Source organism: Peromyscus eremicus, chromosome 5, assembly GCF_949786415.1.
Source record: "Peromyscus eremicus chromosome 5, PerEre_H2_v1, whole genome shotgun sequence".
Lineage (NCBI taxonomy): Eukaryota > Metazoa > Chordata > Mammalia > Rodentia > Cricetidae > Peromyscus > Peromyscus eremicus.
Genome location: NC_081420.1, coordinates 136,498,621 through 136,518,938, shown reverse-complemented (window position 1 = coordinate 136,518,938; position 20,318 = coordinate 136,498,621). Strand labels below are relative to the sequence as shown.

The 20,318-nt window shown below is 51.3% G+C and overlaps 1 protein-coding gene across 1 annotated transcript in view; it reads left to right on the top strand.

Annotated features, from left to right (window-relative positions):
- The window catches only part of Cngb1 (cyclic nucleotide gated channel subunit beta 1), a 61,931-nt gene extending 42,140 nt beyond the window's left edge, over positions 1 to 19,791 (top strand). The window contains exons 24-33 of the mRNA XM_059263102.1: positions 503 to 567; positions 1,347 to 1,469; positions 5,812 to 5,953; positions 6,601 to 6,760; positions 7,612 to 7,709; positions 7,797 to 7,880; positions 10,769 to 10,887; positions 11,384 to 11,530; positions 16,357 to 16,576; positions 19,501 to 19,791. Coding sequence (XP_059119085.1) covers positions 503 to 567; positions 1,347 to 1,469; positions 5,812 to 5,953; positions 6,601 to 6,760; positions 7,612 to 7,709; positions 7,797 to 7,880; positions 10,769 to 10,887; positions 11,384 to 11,530; positions 16,357 to 16,576; positions 19,501 to 19,791 — 1,449 coding nt within the window. The remainder of the gene's footprint in view (positions 1 to 502; positions 568 to 1,346; positions 1,470 to 5,811; positions 5,954 to 6,600; positions 6,761 to 7,611; positions 7,710 to 7,796; positions 7,881 to 10,768; positions 10,888 to 11,383; positions 11,531 to 16,356; positions 16,577 to 19,500) is intronic.
- Positions 19,792 to 20,318: the final 527 nt, after the last annotated feature.

Here is a 20,318-nt window from a genome sequence, read left to right as displayed (position 1 = left end):
ATTCAAAAGATGGGGAAATTGGCCCTTGGAACGGCTGGGTGACTTGCCCAAGGAAACAGGAGTAAGGGTGTGCCAAGGGCAGATCTGAATGCCCAGTACCCATTTTATCAGTACTCAGTGTCGTTCCATTGTTTTTTTTTCTGACACTCACTGGCTGGACCCAGGGTCTGAGGGGCATCTGCTTGACAAAGGGTGGAGACCTGGCAAGTGTCCTTGAATGTGGTCAGGATAGATGGCCACTCAGAGCACTCAGGATTTCCTAAATGGACTTTTCTAGCCAACCAATTAAACTTACTATTCTCCTTACATGACATTAGTGCTCTTTTCCAAAGACAGTAAATGGGGAAAATTACTGACAGGAGAATCATTGTAACAGTGGTTACCTGGAGAGAGAAGGCAAAGAAGGTTACCCGGTAGCCATCGGGTAGGGTGGGAGGCAAGGGTAGTGTGCCATGTCCCCAGCAGGCATGGGGCTACCCTGACACCCTCCTCTCCTTCCTAGTACATGGCCTTCTTCGAGTTTAATAACCGCTTGGAAGCTATCCTCAGCAAAGCCTACGTCTACAGGTGAGAGTTCCCGTGCACACATGTGCACATATGCATGTCAGTGCACACACACACACACACACACACACACACACACACACACCATACCTCTAGCCTCCCTTTTCCAGCCCCCCCACCCCCACCCCCCAGGCCTAATGGCCTCCAGAAGCCAGGCCTCTTCTTGGCCCAATCTCTTCTCTGGAAGAATATTTGGTTTGTTTGTTTAATAAGATCCAGGAATGTCTTATTTACACACACACACACACACACACCCAGTACTGTGACAAGGACTCTCACAGGGTGACTCTAGTGTCAAGTCAGCATTTCTGTGTCAGTCCAGGGGAGCAACGCTCCTTGTTCCTGTCTCAGGAAGCACAGGGCTCGTCGTCACTTCTCTGCACACACCTGTCTCCTCCCTGCTCCTCCTCAGGCCGTATTTCCCCTTGGACCTCCCTACACTCATCTGTAGAGATTTCTCTGCCACAGCTGGGTTGAGTGCAGCCATGAATTTTGACAAGGGTCCAGTCAAGTGCCCTGGGTTCAATTCCAACCCCCTCCACAAAGAAAAACTTGATGACTAAGTGGTGGGTCATGCAGTTGACTACACCTTAGAATTAAAGGAGAGAGAGGAGGGTATGACTGGGTGTCTGCCTGGGTGACTGACTGGGCAGGGTTACGCGGCTCCAGCAGGGAAACCCAGGAGGTGGCTTCGGGGCGCTGAGGTCTAGTTCATTCCCTGGAGCGCTGCCCCAGGCCAAGGTGTCACCTCCACGGCTGTGCTTCCCTCCCTCCCTCTGCAGAGTCATCAGGACCACGGCCTACCTGCTCTACAGTTTGCATCTCAACTCCTGTCTTTACTACTGGGCATCGGCCTTCCAGGGCATCGCTTCCACTCACTGGGTTTACGACGGCGTGGGGAACAGGTGAGCCAGGCTTCCCCCAGGGCATCACATGGGCCTCTACGGTCCAAGACAACCTTGCTCCTGAGGAGCCACTCACGGCCAAGGTTCTAGGGCCAAGTTCTCCTTTCCCATCCATCTCCCTAAGCGAAGGTCTCCTGGGAATTGCAAGTGCCAGGAGAGGGTCTGGGCATGAGACGTGTTAGAAAGATCTTCTCAGCACCCCCAAGTCCAGTAGGGTTGGCAAATATACCACACAGACTTTAGTGTGAGGAAAAGTTCAGGGCAGGGGACAAGGGCTCATGGATAAAGATGGTCCCCATAATGTCCTTCCTCATATAGGAAAAAATGGAAATGCCCCTCAGGACCAATGAAAGAGGATTGCAGGAGGAAGTGGCCTGGTTTCAGAACATCTATGTGATATTATGTTATTTTACCTCCCTGTGGGGGACCTACTTTCTCAGATTTTAGCATTTCCAAATTTGAGGTATATGGATAATCCATGTGTATGTTTAACATGACATTTGTTTTTGTACAAAAAGCTGAATTTGGGTTGAGGATGCAGCTCAGTGGGAGAGATCTTGCTTAACATTAACAGGGCCCTGGGCTCAAACTCCAGTACAAAAAAAAAAAAAAAAAAAAGCTGAATTGACTCACTGGTGTGCTATGCAATTACTGCGTCTTAGAACTGAAGAAATGTAACTGGAGAGTGTGTTCCTGGTTTTTCTCCCAGAGCCGGCATCAGCAAAGAATTGCATGTGGCATTATGCATGCATATGTATCCAATACGATGCACAGCAAACAGCAAACCTTAGTTGGTTTCCCAAAGCAAGGCTGTGCAATTTATGCAATATTACACTATGATGTGACTCATGCACGCAACTTGAAATGTTTTAATAGCCACACTATAAACATAAAAGGAGGTGAAATTAATTTTAGTAATGTATTCGGTTAATCCCAATGACAAAATTATCACTTCTACGTGTAATTGCTGTGTTAAGCTTGAGTGCCAGATGCTTGGCTAGACAGTGACGCGCTTCCTCTATACCTTTCAAAGCCTGTGCACACTTCACACCCACAGCACATCATTGTTCGTGAATCTCTGGCCTCTGGCTCCATTGCCTCCTTATGATATATACATATTTTAAGTTCTGGGGGTAGGACCCAAGGCTTTCTGTGTGGAAAATAAACAAAATGTTTTTAAGACAGTCCCTCTAAATTGCCCAGGTTAGCCTTGAATTGACTGGATAGTTCAAGCTGGTGTTGAACACTCTACCCTGACTAGCTTCCTGAGTGCTGGGACGCTGCTTAGGAGTCTTGTGAGGAATGGAAAGAACAAAACAAAATAAAAACAGAGTGTCTGACTGGTGCCTGGATGTCGGGTCAGTTCCTGCCCCTGCTGTGAAAGCCAGCATGCCAGGAAAGGGTTCAGAACCTTGCCGCTGGAAATTCTAACAACCCAAGCCTGGAAACAGAAGCTCAAGTCTGAGAATCTGTCAACTGTTCTAGGTAGTTTTCTGGCTTTCCCTCAATTCTCAAAGGACTCTGTGCTCGGAATCTAAGAACCCTTTCTCAGTGGCAGGCCAGACTGGCAGCCCTGGAAGGAATGAGCAGGAAGGAGAGGTCAGCAGAATTCTGGAACCTTCTTCCCAAGGACTCAGGGGTCCAGGCCTGCTTGCTGACACACTTTCTTTCCCAGGGGAGTCCTCCAGGGACCCCGGATATGTGGACAAAGTGCAGTGACAGAAATTCTTCAAAAATAGCATAAACAATAAGTATAAAATTAGCCACCGCCTCCTGGGAGCCGCTGTGTGCTGGAGCAGGGAACCTTGGAAAACCAGTTCCTACCTATGGCAGTCTGCTGTGCTCTGTCCCAGCCTGCAATGCTGAGCAGGGACCCACCCCAGGAGGTCCCAATATGTGCCATGTCCGTGGGAGATTACTCCAATTAGAAACATTTAGGGGAAATCCAGGGCTTTGAGGCCACCACTCCTACGCCTTCTGTGGTTCACTACCTAGCTGCCTGAACACTCAGCTTCCCGCACAGTTGGGTTAGCTAGATGGCCAATGGGGAGGCAAGGGCGGGGGCCTGCTCAGTTCTGCCTAAGTTGCTTCATGCGCCCTCTGGTGACCAGTGTTGGTTATGGCAGGCATTGTCCAGGCTGGTCTGTTGTCATCAGATGTCCAGGCTACTGGAGACTGAGCCTGCCTAAGACCTCCCAGGCAGTCTGAGACAGAGTGGGTGTGCACACACGCCCTGCCACAACTCCAGCCCCTTGGCTCCCTCTCAGCATGAGTACACGTTGGGTGGTTGTTCCCACTAAGTAGGAAACGTCTGGAAGACATGGCCAGTCTGCTCTGTTCTCCGCGGCAGGTGCTGGCGGGCACAGGCACTGTGCAGGCCTTGATGGCTGACTTAGGGCCTGGTCACTCTGCTAGCAGCTCACTTCGTCCTCACAGCTGCCTGGAAAGAATGTTCCGCTACTGTGCCCGCTTTATGGAGGAGGAGGCCGGCTGCAGAGAGTGGAAATTGATCCATGATAGAGAGTAGCTCTAGGATAGTGGTTCTCAACCTGTGGGCGACCCCTTTGGGGGTCAAACGACCCTTTCACAGGGGTCACATATCAGATAGCCTGCATGTTATTTATATTATGATTCATAACTACCAAAATTACAATTATGACGTGTCAACGAAAATAACGTTATGGTTGGGGGTCAGCACAACGTGAGGAACTGTAGTAAAGGGTCGCAGCAGTAGGAAGGTTGAGAACCACTGCTCTAGGGCCTGTGCCTTTACCTGCACTCTGCATAAGCAGCAGGTGGGTGGAGGTGGGACGTTCCAGGAAAGTCAGCTTGCCTGGTCCAGCTGGCCTGCCTCCCCTTGCTGACTTCTGGAAGGACTCAGGCTGGAGCTGTGGTCAGGTGTACCAGGCCTGCTTCTTTGTGACCGTTAGACACGTGCAGGGTATTTCCTGTGCCTTTTCCTACACAGTAGGACCTCACCACTTGTACTTCCTGCCTCAGGGACCATGAGCTTATACGGGGGTACCTGAGGATGTATGATTGCTTAGGGGAGCAGACTGTGCCCTGGGCTCTTGTCAAGTTCTGGAATGTGCCAGCTGGAGACCACGAGTCCCTTTCCCTTTGTGGGCCTCAGTTTCCCTATGTGGAAAATAGTGAGGAAGGACAGGGTCAGAAAAGATACAATTGATGGGTATATAGTACATGCCCAGACAGGCAGATCTCTGTGAGTTTGAGGCCAGCCTGGTCTATATAGCAAGTTCTGGCCAGCTGGGGCTACATAGAGATACTCGTCCTGAGAGAGAGAGAGAGAGAGAGAGAGAGAGAGAGAGAGAGAGAGAGAGAATAAGGATGCAGTTGTCCCTCAGTGGCCATGGGGACTGACTCCAGGGCCCCTGAGGACTCCGAACTCTAAGGAGATTCAAGTCCCTTATGTGAAATGGCATAATGTTTGCATGTGACCTGCACAGACCCTCTCAGAGAGAGCTCCATCTCTAGAGCCCTCACAGTACCATACCGTATAGAGACTGTGATAGTTGCTGTACTGCATCGTTAAGAAATAGTGACCAAGCCGGGCGGTGGTGGCGCACGCCTTTAATCCCAGCACTCGAGAGGCAGAGGCAGGAGGATCTCTGTGAGTTCGAGGCCAGCCTGGGCTACAGAGTGAGTTCCAGGACAGGCTCCAAAGCTATACAGAGAAACTCTGTCTCAAAAAAAAAAAAGGAAAAAGAAAAAAGAAAAGAAATAGTGACCAAAAGTTTGTACATATTCAGTAAGGACACAATGAGTTTTCAAATCAGAGGGTGGGGTGACCTGAACCCAACTAGACACGTTTCCCCCCAAATGTTTCCCATCTGCGGCTGGTTGGGTCTTCAGGAGCAGGGTCTTCAGCTGTGAGGGCCGGCAGTGTCTCCCGGTTTTGTTTTCTTTCTCACTTTCTGTGAGCCAACACCACAGCGGAGAGCAAAGAAAAAGACTGGAAACCCAGGGAGCCGGGTCACCAGGGCCAGTCTGTCTTCCTGCCAGCTCTTCCTTGTGTCTCCTGGAACCTCCTTAGCCCTGCTGGCTTCCCCTTTGCTGACTTCAGGGAGGAGTCAGCCTGGAGCTGTGGCCAGGTGTCTGCTGGAACTTCAGTTCCATATCCACGTCTCGGGGTAACATGTTCTCACAAGGCCGGGGCAGAGCCTCGGCCACACCTGGTAGCATTTGAAGGTGCTGCTGGAGGTGGAGCCACTTTCTTGCACCTGTGGCTGTATGGGGTCCCTCTGGGTGTCTGAACCAGGATCGCAAGGTCAGCTGGGCTGTTCCTGTAATGACCAAGGTCCCTTCTCTCGTCTCTTACTAGTTACATCCGATGCTACTACTGGGCTGTGAAAACTCTCATCACCATTGGAGGACTGCCCGACCCCCAGACACTCTTTGAAATTGTCTTCCAGCTGCTGAATTATTTCACAGGTGTCTTCGCTTTCTCTGTGATGATTGGACAGGTAACTGGGGTCACACATCCAGGCACCTGTGGCTCCCTTACCCCGAGCTGGAAACTTCCCTGTGTGTTGTGGCTTTGGGATTGAGTACAGGGAAGACTCAGGCTGAGCCAGGAGCCCACAGCATTTGGGGCAGGAGGATGTCTGTGTCCCAGGACAGCTCAAGGTCTTCCCGTTTGAATGTTAGTCCCTTTTGGGGAGAATGGTAAGCCAGGTGGCTATGTGGCTTTTTCAACGCCTGATGACCTGGGCTGTGCCCTGTAAGGAAACCCTTTGGAGTCTCTGATATGATGGGTAACTTGTGTTCTAGTCAGGGCACGAGGCAACAAATGGAGCCCTCAACGCAAACTTGGAAGGGTCCCACTCTGAGAAACAATATGCTAGGCTCAGCGTTCCTCCCTGGGGAGAATGTCTGTACACCAGAGTCAGCCTATTCCAATGGGACATCCCACCCCAACATTCTGCTGGGGACCTGAGTTAGCCAGAGAGGTCTGCAGGCTTGCCCCCTGCTTCCAGGGTCCATGTGTGGCCATCTGTGTTTCTCTCCCTGACTTACCCCGATCTGTGTACTGCTACATAACCAAACCTGTGTCCTACCCAGCTTGGGCCCAACACTTCCTTGACCTCCCCTCCCTGCTGTCTTACTCCAGATGAGAGATGTGGTGGGGGCCGCCACAGCGGGGCAGACCTACTACCGCAGCTGCATGGACAGTACAGTGAAGTACATGAACTTCTACAAGATCCCCAGGTCTGTGCAGAACCGTGTCAAGACCTGGTATGAGTACACCTGGCATTCACAAGGCATGCTGGGTAAGACTGGCCAAGTCCCAAGACCTTCCACCTCTCCTGATCAACCTTCACCTGATTCCCAGAGTGACCAACCCTTCCCTTGTCCTCTGTGTCCCGAGGGGTCTTGTCCTGTGTCCCGAGGGGTCTCTCTTGGCTGCCCTGTCAGCACTGATATTAGAGGGACCTCGGGAGGCCAGTGAAGACCCTGAAACACCCGAAGAGCTTGTCCTCCACTCTCCTCTTGCTTCATCTACCTTGAGATGCAGCTCTATCCAAGGCGGAAGCCATTTCCACCAAGGTTGAGGCCAGGCATGGCAGCTCAGACCTAGGGTCCCAGCACGTAGGGGGGCTGCTCTAAGTTTGAGCCAAGAGTGGGCTATGTAGCCAGACCTTGTCTCCAAATGAGCAGAGTGGTAGGTGGGCCCATGCGATGGCTCAGTCAGCGGAGGTGCCTGCTGCCAAGTGTGAAGACTCAACCTCAGACCCTTGGACCCCAACAGTAGGAGAGAACTGACCTCCACAAGTTGTCCTCTGATCTCAATGTGTATACTGTGGTGCGTGTGCATACACACTCACACATACATACGATGTTAAAAAAATCAAAGTGGGGGTGACAAGTGTTACAGAATAGGGGTTACTGATACAAAAGCTAGATAGGGGCATCCAAGTCAGGTTTCGGAGAGGTGGTAGCGTTAGTCCTTAGTTTTGAAGGATGAGTAGGAGTTTGGAAAGGAGGGGATGGTGTTCCTGACAGGCTCCCTGCGGCAGGGGAAGCTGAGCTGGCTGAGCCAGTGCAGGGCCTCACGTGGTTGTGTGTGGTATGAAGGGCAGGTCTGGCCTGACCCCTGACCGCTGCTGGGTCTCCTTCTCAGATGAGTCAGAGCTGATGGTGCAGCTCCCAGATAAGATGAGACTGGACCTGGCCATCGATGTGAACTACGACATCGTCAGCAAAGTGGCGCTCTTCCAGGTACCGCCCACAGGCGCCCTTCGGCTGGGGGATGGGGACAAAGCCCCTGCTTTCCTCTAACAGACTCCTCCCCCTCGGTCTGGACAGGGCTGTGACCGGCAAATGATCTTCGACATGCTCAAGCGCCTTCGCTCGGTGGTCTACCTGCCCAACGACTATGTGTGCAAGAAGGTGAGCTGTGCAGGGGTGGGATGGGGGGTGGGGGTGGGGTGGGTAGGGGTGGGGAGGTGGGGGGTGGAGGGGGGAGGGGGAGGGGAGAGGGGGGAGGAGTGGGAGGGGGTGTGTGCCTGCAAGGCCTGCGAGGGTGTCTGCTCACCCAGCACAGGAGCCCCACTACAGAGGAAGTAGCGTGCCCTGGCAGCCTGTACGGAGAGCACCCGCTGTGGAGGGTGTCCTGGGCTCTGCCAAGTGCTTCCAAAGCTCCCTTCACACAGAGGAGCCAACCTTGCAGAAAAGGGATGGAGGGCCTCTGGACCCCACAAAACTGCTGCCGGGGTCTCAGTCTTTCCATCAGGAAAGTGGGTGGTTTACAGCCCTGAGGTGTTTTGTGAATTTATTTAAGTGAAATTAATCCCTAACTTTTAAAAGTTGGAAGACTTCACATCAAAATCCAAATGTCTGGATGAAACAGAGCACTGGCTAGCTCTGGGCCCCACTTTCCACGATAGCAAGAGTCAGCATAGAGGTTGGTTGTCCCTAAAGGGACAGATGACACCCTGTCTGATGCCACGGGCCCCACCACTCTGTACCACCCCACACCAGGCTCCCTTCATTGCATTGAGTCACCTAGGAAACACATATGTTAAAATCTGGCCCTCGACAATGTAAAGTCCTTTGTGTTCCCTGCCGAGGGGTCCAAGGTGGCAGCAAGGTCACCAGGGGCAGGGGGTGGGCAAGTTTCAGGTCTTTTGTACAGAGATATTAATAAGCCTGGGTGAGTGTGTGGCGTGAAAATATTCTAAGACTTGGGAGCCTCTAGCCTCTGTCAGATGGGTTCAACCTTTTTAAAAATTATTATTTATTATTTTTGAGACAGGGTCTTTTCTATAGCCCTGGCAGTCCTGGAACTCACTTTGTAGATCAGGCTGGCCTTGAACTCACAGAACTCTTCCTGCCTATGTCTCTTGAGTGCTAGGATTAAAGGTGTGTGCTGCCATGACTGGCTTTTTTTTTTTTTAAAAAAGTCTTTTAAGGATTTTATTTTTACTTATTTGTATGGTCCCCTGGAAGAGCAGTAAGTGCCCCTGACTCCTGAGCTCTCTCGCTAGCTCCACCTTTAAAATTACTTATTGCTGGGGCTGTGGGTCTGCAAGGACAAATATGTAGAGGTCAGGGGACAACTTGAGGGATTTGGTTCTCCCTTTCCACGACGTGGGTTCTGGAAATCAAACCGCTCATCAAGACTGACAGCGAACGCCTTTACCTGCTGAGCCATCCCTCGAGTTCATTCTCCCGTTTGGGGCCACGTCTGTAGCTACCCCTGGCCAAATGTGGCTCAAAGAGCTGCAGGTTGGGCATGTCTGTTGGGCAGCATGCTATGCAGCGGCGAAGTTTCTGGAGGTGAATTGACTCTGAGCCAAGGGAAGAGAATGAAATTCAGAAGGTTGAGCATTTAAAGCTGCTGTCTTGGGGCAGGGAGAAGATTGGGAAGGATAGGTAGGGCAGGGAGAAGATTGGGAAGGATAGGTAGGGCAGGGAGAAGATTGGGAAGGATAGGTAGGGCAGGGAGAAGATTGGGAAGGATAGGTAGGGCAGGGAGAAGATTGGGAAGGATAGGTAGGGCAGGGAGAAGATTGGGAAGGATAGAGTGCTTTATACGGTATTGGAGCCACTTCCTGGTGGGGCCACGCTGGATAGGTGGCTTGCCCTCTCCGAGTCCTTTCTTCTTATGGATGAAGTATAGATATTGATCGTGCCTTTTCATGGGATGGCTGGGAAGACTGAATAAGATTTGCCGTTTGGCACCAAATAGGCTCAATTGCTCTCACTGTTTTCTGTGTGACTTTAGAGTTTGCGGCAGGTGAGAGGTGACTCAGGTGTTGGGGTACATGTGTGAGCAGCGCCCTCTGCTGCTGGCTTCTCTGTGACTCTCTGAGGCACTGGGATTTGAACCCCCACACTTGGATCCCTTGTAAGACTGAAAAGAGAAAGAACACCAGATTACGACTGCGGGTGGTGTGCAGGAACATTTGTGGAGTAATTTAAAGTGTAACAGGGTTCCCGTCACTCCCTTTAATCATGACCTGTGTGATTGACAGGTGGCCGCCGAGGCAGGGTCTGGGAAGGCATGAGGATTGGAAGATGTACGGCAGGTTACTGTTTCTGATTGAATCCAGAGCAAGTCATCTATTCATCCATTCCCTTAGTCATTCATTTGTTCTCTCATTCATTCATTCCTTTGGTTTAGCTTGGGGTTCAGGCTACTGTGTGTAAGGGCTGGCAGACCAACTGAATGCCCATTTCCTCAGGTAGCAAGATGTTCATCTTCTCTTTGGCTCTCTTCACCTGTGCGTGTTTTCTGTAAGAACGCCAGTTGGATTGGATAAGGGCCAAATTACTCAAGTAGGCCATCTTAATTGAATTACATGTGCAACAATCGTATTGCCAATAAGGGCCTATTGGGAGGTTCTGGAGACTGGGATTGCAGCAGACAGAGCCTAGGTCTGGGGACGGAGATTAACCATAGCAACTGTGCACCCTGGAGTCAGGCTGTCTGGATTCAAATCCCAGCCCTGGTTCGACCTTGCGTTACGGTCTTGGTAGAACATAATCTTATCCTAACAGGTTCACTGGTGTGATGCACACCCACCAGCATTAGCTTAGAAAACACGCTGGGGCCTGTGGGTCTCCTGACCATTATTATCATCCCTATCTCAACTGGCCGAGCTTCTGAGGCACTGTCCAAGTAGGAGCTGCAGAATAGTGTCACACCTAACATTCAAAAGAAAAGACAGGGGCCAGGAGGGAGGCGACCCCCACACACCACACGATCTGGTGGTGCAGGGCTGAGGCAGCTTCAGTGGCCACAGGGTGTGGGACTCAGCCCTCTTCTGTTCCAGGGGGAGATTGGCCGAGAGATGTACATCATCCAGGCGGGGCAGGTGCAGGTGCTGGGCGGCCCGGATGGCAAGGCTGTGCTAGTGACACTCAAAGCCGGATCGGTGTTTGGAGAGATAAGGTCAGTGGTGGTGGCGGCGGCGGTGGGGGAGGGGAAAGGGGGAGGGGGAGGGGCGGGTGTCAAATGCACCTTGGCAAGGGCTGGGGGCTAGGATCAGGGGGAACTACAGTGAGTACAGCACTGGTTCCGGCCAGCATGTGTAGGATGGGTGCCGCTGTGATGTACCATGAAGGGGGCGGGGAAATACGGAGTCTAGTGAATGTAAACAAAACCCAAGCCACTAGGAGATGTACGCCTGTAGTCCCAGTTACTAGGGAGGCTAGCGAATCAGCCTGAAAGAAACAGTAAAATTCTTTAATCCCAGCATTGAGGGGGCTGAGGCAGGCGGATCTCTGAGAGTTCAAGGCCAGCCTGGTCTACATAATGAATTCCAGGACAGCCAGGGCTACATAGTGAGACCCTGTCTCAAAACAAAACAACGTCAACAAAGACCTAAGACAGTCTCTCTAAAGCACAGCCTCCAAATGGCCTCATTCTCCTCCCTTTTCTATTCCAGCTTGCTGGCCGTGGGGGGCGGGAACCGGCGCACAGCCAATGTGGTGGCCCACGGGTTCACCAACCTCTTCATTCTGGACAAGAAGGACTTGAATGAAATTTTGGTGCATTATCCTGAATCTCAGAAGTTACTCCGGAAGAAGGCCAGGTACAGAATCCCTCTTCCTTTTTTCTTTTCAGGTTTTGAGCAATGCTTGGGAGAAGCAGGTTCTCTCATGTTGCTGTAATACCGTTGTGAACATCAGAGCATTTGCTGTGGAAAGCATACTGTTCTCTCTCATCTCTAATCCATGTTGAAATTGCCTGGTAGCTTTCTTCTTCCTGGAACAAGTCAAAGGCCCTGTCCTGCACTAGTGTGCTGAGTCTGTCTCCTCTGGCCTGGGCCAGTTCCTGATGGTGTCTGTCTCTAACGGCTTTGACCTCTTTGCAGCCAACGGGCCAGCTAGGTTTTAGAATGCTCCTTGGATTAGGTGTGTCTGGTGTTTTCTGGTGATGTTTTTTTGGCTCTGCATCTGATGCAGAAGTGACCAGGGGTGAATGTGCCCCTCAAAGCAGCATACATGGTCTGAGTTCTTCCCAGGCAATGAGTTCACCTAAATCACATGGACATGGTTTTCTGTACTACAAAGTTACTATTTCTTTGTACTTGACAAGCAATTAGTGAGGACCTCTTTGGAACGGCATAGAAGTCCCTGCTCCTCTCCACCACCACCCAGCCAGCTTGCACCTGGCACTTGGTGGACACCAATCTGCCCATGGCTCCTTGCTCCTCGGTGGTCTCTGTGAGCCATCCCTGTCCATCCTCCTGCCTCTCACTCCTTGGCTTACACTCTGCTATAGGGAAGAGCCTCCTGCCTCTCCTGGTGCTTGCTGATTACATGAGCAGGCATTGCTTTGTATTAGGAACACCTGTCAGAGTTATTCCGAGGCTTCCGTCACTCTGGTGTGGCCAGTGAGAACTCTTGACTTTTGTCATCCTTTGATGTCCCATTATGATTCAACATTTCCTTGTGTCTATGGAAAATAACAGGCCCAGCAAGACAGCCTGGCTAACCTTGGGCTCCCCCACCAACTGGCCCCTCACCCTGGAAATGGCATTGTCTCCAAGGAAGTAAATTTCTTCTGGTGGAAAATGTTTGGAGGAGTTTCGTGGGGCACGGAGGTTGGGGATGAAGCCCAGGGCCTTACCCATGCTAGACATGTGTGCTTTACCACTGAAATATCTAGCGGCAGCCCACCACTGGTTTTTAGAAACCAAGATGGAGGCCTGGTGTGGTGTCTCATGCCTATAATCCCAGAGGCAGAGGCAGGAGGTTTGCTGCAAGTTCAAGACCAGTCAGGTCAGCACTTCAAGTTCCATGCCAGCCAGAGCTACATTGTGAAACCCTTTCTCAAAATAATGAAGTAAAAGTGAAATCGAAAGAAGCTCTGAACCTGGAGGGTACTCAGTGTTGTGGGGTTCTACAAGGCTTCCTCGTGAATGGAGCTAAGGAAACCTCACACCTGTGTACATCAATATGAATATTTCCACATGTTGCACATACATGTCCACATTGATTTTTCTGTAGACAGTGATGAATTGATAGATGTATAAAACAATTTCAGATCAGCCCTTCAGTTCGTTCTAGTCTCCCTTTCTATGCTTCTAAACCTCCTTCCTGACGCTGAGATATTTGGCTGCCTTTATCCGTGTTGTATTTATTCATTTGTTCAGTCCGATGATAACAATGTTTCAGAATGTTTAACCCATCCACTGTACGAAAACAAGCCTTCCAAGTAGAGTTCATATCTGACAAAGTTAATTTTGCTTGCACCTGGAGTATCCATGGTAAAAGTATTGTGTTTGAAGTTATTTGGGTGAAGGGCTGGAGTATGGCTCTGTGACAAAGGCCTTGCCTAGTGTGCCTGGGACCCTGGACTTGATCCTCAGCAGGGGAGCGGATAGGCATTTGATTAGTTCTCATGCAGTGCACCGGGTTGTTTTATTTTTGTTTTTGCTGGACTTACATTCCGTTTTAAGGCTGCAACCACCCTGACTGTAGTTGATGTTTTTGTGACAGAGTCTCATTATGTAGCCCTACCTGGTCTGGAGTACAGAGAGATTCACCTGGTCCCCGGTGCTGGAATTAGAGGCATGGTGGTGCCTTTTAGCCTTGAACTTTTGAACTTCCTGTCTCAGCTTCCTCAGTGGGCGACCAGAGGCATGTGCTGCCTGACTGGCAGAACATAAACTATTAACAGGACTCCCAAAGCACAAAGCTGTCACAAGTTTTCCTTAGCTTGTCCCCTGCCCCGATAAGGAGCTAAATGTGTTAGGTTTGTTTGGGGGATTTTTTTTGTTTTCTTTTCTTTCTTTCTTTCTTTCTTTCCTTCCTTCCTTCCTTCCTTCCATCCTTCCATCCTTCCTTCCTTTCTTTCGTATCCAGGGCCTCGTGGACAGGTGCTCTAACACTGAGCTTAACCTCCAGCCTCTAAGCTTATTGTATTTGGTTTGGTACTGGGGCAAGGTCTTACTAGACTGTCATTCCTGCTGTTTCGTAGCTCAGTGAGCACTGCCTTCTCCATCTGCCTGCCTCAGCCTCCTAGGTAGCAGGGCTCCCAGGCCGGTGCGGCCTGGTCTGGCTAAGCTCATTAGTTCCCAGTGTTTGCTTCTCCGGCGTGTTTACTTTGTCAGAAACAGGCAGGCCCACACCACTGTTTTCTTACTCTTGTTATGTGGATGGTAGCATACTGTAGAGTCATCTGCAGCCACAGAGCACCTCCCTTGGCAACTATGAATAGCAAAGGCAGGTGTATGTGCGCCTGTGTTTTAGTTTTGTATTTGGAAATTGGTTATTTTCTTTTTAGAAAAGCAGACTTTTGCTTTCTAGTCCTTCAGATGAGGTTTCAAATTGAGTGACTAAGGAAGCACCCTATGGTATAGAAACCCACAGGCATGGGGGAGCCAGTTAGGGGGTTAAAGATTCACAAACAGGCTCTCTGTAAAGGGTTCACTATTTCCTTTCCAATAGAAAGGGACTGCTGCAGGTGGGCGTGGTCGGAGCAGCAGTAGGTGGGCTTGGTTGGAGCAGCAGTGTGACCCAGGTTCTAACAGTAGACTCTTGCGATCACTCATAGACTAACATGACTTACACCTTACACGGGGTGGCCGTAGACTTAGTTGCCTAGCGTATGCCGTAGACTTAGTTGCCTAGCGTATGCTCTAGCTGGGGTCAAACAAGGTGGCACTCTGTCCCTGAGAAGATCAGCTCAAAAGGAGGAAAAGCTTGTTTTGACTCTTGGTTTTAAAGATTTCAGTCCATGTTTGCCTGACTTGAGTGCTTTGGACCTGTGGTGAGGAAGGCCCTTGTGGTGGGGACATGTGGTGGAATAGAGAGAGAGAGACAGAGACAGAGATAGAGACAGCTAGAGGATAGACTGGAATCACAGATCCTTTTCAAAGAAACACACCCAATGACTTTTTTTTTTTTAAAACGTATGTTTTCTCTCTCTGTTTGTCTTTAAAACTGACGTATGTTTTAGTCCTTGCTCTCCTGCTTCAGGCTCTTTCCAGAGCAGAGGCCTGGGTCACAGAGAATTCCATTCATGTGGGCACATCTGTCTGCATACTCGAAGCAGAGCAGCTGGCACCTGCCAGCAGCTGTCCCCTCCACTGCTCCTTGTCACTTCAGCACCACACTGAGCCTGCTTGCTTCCTGTCATGCATGAGTTATGGGCTCACAAGACGTAGGTGACAGTGCCCAGGCTGCTCGTGAGCCAGCCTGCTTCCAAGGCCTCTGATGGATGACTGTGCTGAGTCTCCGGGGGAAACCCAGGGGGAAATGCAAATCTCAGCTGATTACTATCACTGCACACAATGTAAGCCCATTGGCTCTGATTAGCTAAGCAGCCGGCAGCAGCCTCATTAAAAAAACGAAAAACAAAAAAACAAACAAGTCGTGCTGGAATCCTGATGAATGAATTTGCCAATTAGCAGTCTCGCCCACTGGACCGCCAAGCTGATCATCGCATATTCATAGCTTGAAAAATTCCCAGTAAAGGCGCAGGCTCTGTTTGATGGTAAATTCTATCCTTATTCAAAGAAACAGGGTGCTGGGTCACACCTGATCCTGCATCTGACATGCCTACCGGGGCCACTTCCTGGCAACCTGAGGCATGTCACTCCCTGCCCCTATTCCGAGCCTCCATTTCCTCAGTTTTCAGGGGCACAATAATCCCTGCCAGATAGAGTGGAGAGGGGGCCAGGATGACTTTTATAACAACCCCTGTTGTGAGAACTAGCCAGAGTCCCAGGAGAACTAGATCACTAAAGACTTCCCAACAGGCCCAGCCTCTAAAAAGTTCCATGCTCCTTCCCTCCCTCCCTCCCTCCCTCCCTCCCAATATCACACGAGTCTACGAACCCTTGGAGATGCCCTCAAACCATATCTGAACTATAACCATGTCCTTCAATCTGTCCATTGGGACCTCAAGCAAGGTAATCGACCTCTCTGAGCCTCAGTGGTTTTTTTTGTTTTGTTTTGTTTTTTTTTGTTTGTTTGTTTTTGTTTTTTTTTAAATATTTTTTTGAGACAGGGTTTCTCTGTGTAGCTTTGGAGCCTTTCCTGGAACTCACTCTGTAGCCCAGGCTGGCCTTGAACTCACAGAGATCTGCCTGGCTCTGCCTCCCGAGTGCTGGGATTAAAAGCGTGCGCCACCACCGCCGGGCAGTGTTCTTATCCCTTCGGCTTGGACAATAAGCCCACCTCATTATGGCAGTTCTAATCATCCTTCTATGCCTAAGCACTCAGCACTGTGCTTGCCCCAGCACAAGCACCCCGAAATCACCAGCCAAAGGCACCAACGCTACTGCCACCCCCCCACCCCCCCACCTCCGCCATGTAGGAATAACGCAGAGGGTTCCACGCAGGCGCGGGCGCAGATGGGCTTCTCCCCACTGCGCTTTGGATAGAAGAGGGTGTGGCTCTCTTTCAGGCGCATGCTGAGAAACAACAACAAGCCGAAGGAAGAGAAGAGTGTGCTCATCCTGCCCCCACGGGCGGGCACCCCGAAGCTCTTCAATGCCGCCCTCGCTGCAGCAGGAAAGATGGGTGCCAGGGGGGCCAAGGGTGGCAAGCTCGCCCACCTGAGAGCCAGGCTCAAGGAGCTGGCCGCACTGGAGGCTGCGGCCAGACAGCAGCAGCTGCTGGAGCAGGTAACATGGTTGGGACCTGGCTGGCTCCTTAGCAGGTTTGCTTCAGGAGCAAGGTCGGGACCTCCAAGAGCCGACCACACAGCCATGGGACCTTCTGTCTCTTTGACAGCAGCAGGCCCTGTTTGGTTGCAAGTGACAGAAGCAGGTTCAAACCTGGATCATAGCTCTCATGGGTGAGAAGCGGATGCAGGGTTGCTACGAATTCTAGGCCAGCCTGGGCTACATAGTTTCAAGGCAGCCTGAGCTACATTATGAGGCCTTGTCTCAAACAGTCCCGAAGTAAGACATTGTGTTGACCGAATAGGAAAGTGAGAGGATTTAATAACTGGCGAGTTCAAGTGTGGCTGGATCTCAAGTGGCAGGACTAGTCTTCCCATCGGCCATCTCTCTCTCCTTATCTGATGGCTCCACATCCTTTCATGTGGCAACCCTAACAGGAAGTGCATCTCCCCCCCACCCCCACCCCCCAGAGTAGAGCCAAAGTCTCCAGGACTCATTGTCCTCAGTCAGAGCTGGGCCACGTGCCAATTCCTGAGCCATTACCAGTGGGGCAGGGAGGTGTGTGTCCCACACCTGCCCACTCCTGGACTGGCAGTCCTGAGTGGGTTCTTTGGGGAAGGTTTTGGGGCTGGTGGGAGGAGTGTGGATAAGCTGGGAACATCCCTCCCCAGATGACAGTGGTGTTCTATTTAATCGTGTCCGTGACCATTTAAATGACTTGGAAGGAAAAAAAAAATCCCATAGCTATGCACAGTGACAATGGCTTCCACTCCTGTGACCCTAAAGGGACGTTAAAAGTAGTTCCTTTCTTCTTCTGTGACCGAAGCCAAGAAGACCTATTAGAATAACAGTACTAATTTCACCTGCTCCTGACAGTCTGGAAGCAGACAGCAGTCTGTGTGGCCAACAGAGAAGCGGAGAGAACTCAGCCTCAGTCCTGGGGTGTGAAGCAGGGGACACATTCAGGGTTCATTTGACAGCAGACGTTGGGCAAGTGACATCAAAGCCACCTGGGATCCCAGGACATTGCCCGTCATTGGCCTCAGACAGGAGAGATGTGACTGCTGTGATGGTGAAGGTCGAGTCTGCACGTTGGAGTCTTTTGTGCGGGCTGCTGTTTCAGGGTTGTGTGACCATGAACCCAAGGACTCTCTCAGGGCGGCAAAAGGCTTCAGCTAAGACGGGTTTCTGCTCCTGTTCCGTCAGTGTTCCAAGAAAAGTGTCCTGTGAGGTTTAGAAAGCCGGAGCAGAAGAGCAGTGAAGGAGCTCTTTACTAGACAAGCCCAGAGGCTCTGGCACTCTGGGAAAGAGCCCTGCGCTCTCTGAGACTCAGAGGACTCGTGATAGCACGCAGGACCACAGAAGTAAAGCAGTGGTTCCTTTTTCAAAGTATTTGAACATGGCAGAGCATGAGATCAGCCTTCCCGTGATTCTCCCATTCCTGTTTCTATCTCTTGGCTTCAGAAGTTGCATCTGAACACCCTGCCCAGGGTAGAGTGTCTTGAGAATTCAGGGTGCCCACGCAGGGCAGAACAAGTGTAGGAAGACGTGCAGAAGCAGGGAATAAGAAGCAGCAGGTCTCCAGAGCTGCTTTGGATTCTAGAAACATCCTGACACCTCCCCCTTCTTCTTCTTCTTCTTCTTTTTTTTTTTTTTTTTTTTTTGGTTTTTCGAGACAGGGTTTCTCTGTGTAGCTTTGCGCCTTTCCTGGAACTCACTTGGTAGCCCAGGCTGGCCTCGAACTCACAGAGATCCGCCTGCCTCTGCCTCCCAAGAGCTGGGATTAAAGGCGTGCGCCACCACCGCCTGGCAAACTTCTGGGCTCTCTGCTCCACACAATCCCACTGACTGCTCTCCCTTGGGTCTTGGGCAGCTGAGGATCTTCTAGGGTTGTTCCCTCTCCACTGCCTTCCTTACAGTACTAGGGTGAAAGAGCAAGCAGGTGAGAACCTGGGGATTAAAAAAAAAGCTCCCCACAATTACTTATCAATGGCCAACAACACCCATGGAGGGAGCACTGGGGGCTGCAGCTGCCATGAAGCCCCTGGACACAGGGTCACCTCAGCCTAATTTTTCTGTTATATCCCACCCCATTCTTCTGTAAGGGCTGCAACCTTTGGAACCTTCCAGAAAGATGGCCAGGCCACAGGGTCTCCTGCCCACTCAGCTTTACCTATGTGCTCCAAGTTTTTCTCACGACCCCAGAACCATTCATTACTAATAAGAAATGTGGGTGTGTAGCCAGGCGGTGGTGGCACAAGCCTTTAATCCCAGCAGCGCTCAGGAGGCAGAGGCAGGAAGTTGAGTTGGAGGCTAGCCTGGTCTACAGAGTGAGATCCAGGAAAGGTAGGGCTACACAGAGAAACCCTGTCTTAAAGAAAACAAAAGAGGAGGAGGAGTGGGTGCCAGGGTGGTTCAGCCTTTGAAGAGGCCAGCCCTCATAGTTATCAGCTCCCCACATAAATTGGGGAGATGGATCTGTGCTTGAATGCACAACTTAACACAGGCTTCCAGCCCATAATAGTCTAAATTATCCCTAAAGAGCTGGGCAGGGTAGCTCCGACCTGCAGTCTTAGCATCCAATCGATAGGCTGAGGAAGAAGGACCCTGAGTTCGAGGCCAACTTGTTCTCCACACCAAATTTAAGGTCAGCTGGGCTACTTATGGAGACACTGTCTCAAAATTAAACAGATCCCCAAGATTTACCCCCAAACATGCCGGCCTTTCATCCTCAAACTTCAACCGGTCAGTACTACGTTGTTTCTCCTATACTACCCTGATGCGGCTCTGCTAGGCCAGCAGCTTCCACCTCCTGTGTGCCACTGTCCTCTGGAAGTCCCCGAAGGTGGGGGCACGTTGGCTTGAGAGATTCCTTTATGCCCCTTTGGAGAGTGTTTCACCTCACTCTCTCTCTGGGGTTTCAGGCCAAGAGCTCGCAGGATGCTGGGGGAGAGGAAGGCTCCGGAGCCGCGGACCAACCTGCGTCCCAGAAACCGCCAGAACCCGAGAAGCCCCAAGAGCCCCCAGCGCCCCAGGAGCCCCCAGCCCCGCGCTCTCCACCGCCGGCCCCAGGGAAGCCCGAGGGAGGCACAGAGGAGGAGGCAGCTGCGCCCTCGGAGCCCTCGGTGAGGATCCACGTCAGCCCCGGCCCGGATCCCGGGGAGCAGACGCTGTCGGTGGAGATGCTGGAGGAGAAGAAAGAGGAGGCCGACTGAGGCGCCTGCGGTGCCTCGTGATCCCCATGATCCCCATCCCGGGTGGGCGCCCTGCTGTGAAACCACCCGCCTGGACAAGCTTCCTAGCCCAAGGGCACCTCCTCACAGGCTTGTTGTGGAAACCCTCAAATTTCATCAAATGGTGGTGGTGTTCTTGATCCGTGGAGCACTCACACACACACACAGTTGCTAGTTTCAAGAAGAAAACCGCCTCGCACTTTTAAAAGGTTTTAGGAGGGAATAGAAGAGGGTTCCGACATCCACAAAGCTCTACTAGGAAAGTCAAGGGTTGGTGATATGGCAGGGTCCCCACCAGAACCCACCCTTGGTCTAAGTGATAGGGAAGAGCTGGAGTAGGAGCGCACACCTGCAAACCCAGTACTAAGGAAGCTGAGGCAGGAGGATTCTTGGTTCAAGGTCAGCCCGGGCTACACAGTGAGAATCTGCCTCAAAACAAACCAATAGCAAAACAGCGTGGGAGTTCCCAAGTTCCTGTAAGCATCTGGATCCCAGAGCAGTAAACACAG